General features: G+C 65.4%; 1 protein-coding gene across 16 annotated transcripts in view; it reads left to right on the top strand.

Annotated features, from left to right (window-relative positions):
- The window catches only part of BRSK2 (BR serine/threonine kinase 2), a 28,835-nt gene that overhangs the window by 17,700 nt on the left and 8,255 nt on the right, over window positions 1-2,880 (top strand). For all 16 annotated transcript variants that reach the window (XR_001818825.2, XR_001818827.2, XR_001818826.2 and 13 more), the window contains one exon: window positions 2,605-2,728. Coding sequence is in view for 11 of the 16 variants with exons in the window: in XM_037731131.1 (XP_037587059.1) it covers window positions 2,605-2,728 (124 nt within the window). In the remaining 5 variants the exon portion in view is untranslated. The remainder of the gene's footprint in view (window positions 1-2,604; window positions 2,729-2,880) is intronic.

Raw genomic sequence — 2,880 nt, 5'->3', positions numbered from 1 at the left:
CGGTCCCACCCGAGGGCCCGGCACAGCCGCCTCCCACGGTCCCACCCGAGGGTCTGGCACAGCCGCCTCCCACGGTCCCCTCTCAAAGGTCCCAGCACAGCCACCTCCCACAGTCTCCTCTCAAAGGTCCCAGCACAGCCGCCTCCCACAGTCCCCTCTCAAAGGTCCCAGCACAGCCGCATCCCACAGCCCCAACCCGAGGGTCCGGCACAGCCGCCTCCCACAGTCCCCTCTCAAAGGTCCCAGCACAGCCGCCTCCCACAGTCCCACCCGAGGGTCCGGAACAGCCGCCTCCCACAGTCCCGCCCGAGGGTCCGGCACAGCCGCCTCCCACAGTCCCCTCCCAAAGGTCCCAGCACAGCCGCCTCCCACAGCCCCACCCAAGGGTCCAGCACAGCTGCCTCCCACAGTCCCCTCCTTGCCCAGGACTCACTTGCTGGGGACCTGAGACAACCCTCAGTCCCAGCTGCCTCCAGCCCCAGAGGAACAGAACAAGGCGCTGTGTGCGCATGGGAGGCGACGGTCTTCAGGAAGGGGTGGTTGTCTGGGACAGGCAGGTCCGACGTCCTTGAGTCTGAAGCCCCGGGTGGAAGCCCAGGCAGTTTCCAGATTCCAGCCTTGTGGGGGATGTTTCTCCTGGCGGATGCGGCCCACCCCATGAGGAAGGGTCCCCTGCCAGTGTCACAGGTGACTGATTTAAGTTCATCTCATCTAAAAATGGCTTTGCAGCAACGCCCAGACTCACGTCCCGCCAGGCTGTGCACCGTCTACCATGTGGGCATGGGAATCATGGCGCAGGCCCCACCCGCCTCATTGGCCAGCCTCCCTGGGCCCCCTGGCATCTTTCACACCTGGCACTATTTTTGACAAATGCCACACCCCCAGGCCTCAAAGCAGAGAGTCATGTGTGTACCATGTGTCCCGTCTCTTCCATGGCAGAACATGGAACATGCAGAACCCCCGTCTGTGTTTCTAGAACTGCCTGGCTGCCCCGTGCACTTCCTGGCTCCAGGCCCTGGCACAGAGCTGGGGTAAGCCAGAGCTGGCCCTTGGAGTTCCAAACCCAAAACAGCCAGCCGCCGAGGCCGGCAGGACACTGAGGCGGCACTGAGGGGCCAAGCGATGGCCGAGCCGGCCCTGCGCCCGTCTGGCAGGACTCCCGGGCCTCACAGGGACGGCCGCAGTGGCCGAGGAGTAGGCAGCCCCAGAAACCGGCAAGGGGAAGGGAAGCTGTGTAGCCAGGATGCCGGTAGAGGGCACCCTGAGCCCAGCCCCACTGGTGCCTCCTCCCGGTGCCTGCCTCTGCCTCTCTGCAGCCCTGGTCCCACGTCCAGGCAGCGGCGGCAGGGGAAGCCGCCAGGGAGAGCCCTCCCAGACAACGGCCGCCCAGCACGCTCTGCCTGAGTTGAGGGGGTCGGGGGGGGCCGGGGCAGAGGCCTCTGCACGTTGGGGTGGGCCTGCCAGCAGGATGGGAGCAACCTTCTGTGGCCTCAGAAGCGGCTCCTGCTCCTGTTGGAAGCCAGTTGCAGGCCCGGCCTGCTCCTGGGGGTGGGGAGCACAGGTGACTTGAGGAGCCCTGCTCAAGCCACCTCCCACGGGGGCCTTGTGAGGAGGGCTTGTCTGTGGAGGGACAGCCCCAGGCTTGGGAGCGGGTGGCAGGCTGGCAAGGTGGGCCGGGGTATGGAGCAGTGTGGGGTGGGCTGGGCAGGTGGGTGATGCCAGCCATTCTCACTGGGCCCTGCGTCCAGCAAAGGAAGTGATGTGGGTCAGGCCCACCGGTCATGAGGTTGGCAGGACTGCCCCAGCCTGGGGTGGGGACCGCCCGCTGTGGTGGCACTAGGGAACCAGGGTCTGCGTGGCTGTGGCGAGCCCGGAACTGCCCTTCCCCAGCCAGGCCTGGAGGTCTGGAAGTGACTTCTACTCTACAGGGTGGGGACTGGCCCTGCCAGGCTGGAGCCACAGGGAAGCCACATGGCCACATGCCCTAAACATGGGAGGGCGGCCCCAGGGGTGCCGAAGCTGCCCTGCCCAGTGGGAGGGGGCACAGACCCCGGCATCTGCTGAGGCTGCCCTGTCTGGCGTCTGGTGGGAGGACACACAGCCCCCAGTATCTGTACTATACCTGTCCTGCCACTGCCTGTGTACAGCTCCCTGGTTTCCCTAGCTCCAGGCTGGGCACCTTGGCCAGGATGCCACTGGGCACCTGACTAGGGCTTAGCCAGAAACATAAAAGCAAGGCTGGGGGCAGGGAGCACCCTACTCCCCTCTCCTTTTCTTCCCAGTGGGGTCTCTAGTGAGTGTGCTGCCCAGGCATAGCTCGAGGGAGCCAAGGGGCACCAGTTAGGGCCATGGAACCTGATTAGGGTCATGGGTTAGGGCCATGGTGAAGGTCAGCGCATTCGGGTAGTGTTAGGGCCAGGGTTAGGGTGTTGGGGCCAGGATAAAGGTCAGGGTCAGGGCCACGGGTTCTGCCTAGCGCTGTGGAGAGCTGTTTCTATCGCGTGGGAATTGAGGAATTCCGCCGTTCCAACCCCAGGTTTGAGGGAGGCAGTGGTGTGGACAGCACCAGGCGTCCGTCCTCACAGCCTGTCTCCCACTGCCCAGGCTGGCCAAGAAGTCCTGGTTTGGGAACTTCATCAGCCTGGAGAAGGAGGAGCAGGTCTTCGTGGTCATCAAAGACAAGCCTCTGAGCTCCATCAAGGCTGACATCGTGCACGCCTTCCTGTCGGTGAGGCCACAAGTGCCAGGGCGGGCAGGCAGCCCTCCCACCCCACGCCACCCAGCTCCCCACCGAGAACGGGCAGCCCTCCCAACCCCACGCCGCCCATCCCCCCCGAGAACGGGCAGCCCTCCCAACCCCACGCTGCCCAGCCCCCCGCC

Source organism: Cebus imitator, unplaced genomic scaffold, assembly GCF_001604975.1.
Source record: "Cebus imitator isolate Cc_AM_T3 unplaced genomic scaffold, Cebus_imitator-1.0 Scaffold384, whole genome shotgun sequence".
Classification (NCBI taxonomy): domain Eukaryota; kingdom Metazoa; phylum Chordata; class Mammalia; order Primates; family Cebidae; genus Cebus; species Cebus imitator.
The sequence above is the reverse complement of the archived record's forward strand: the minus strand, read 5'-3'. Positions and strand labels throughout refer to the sequence as shown.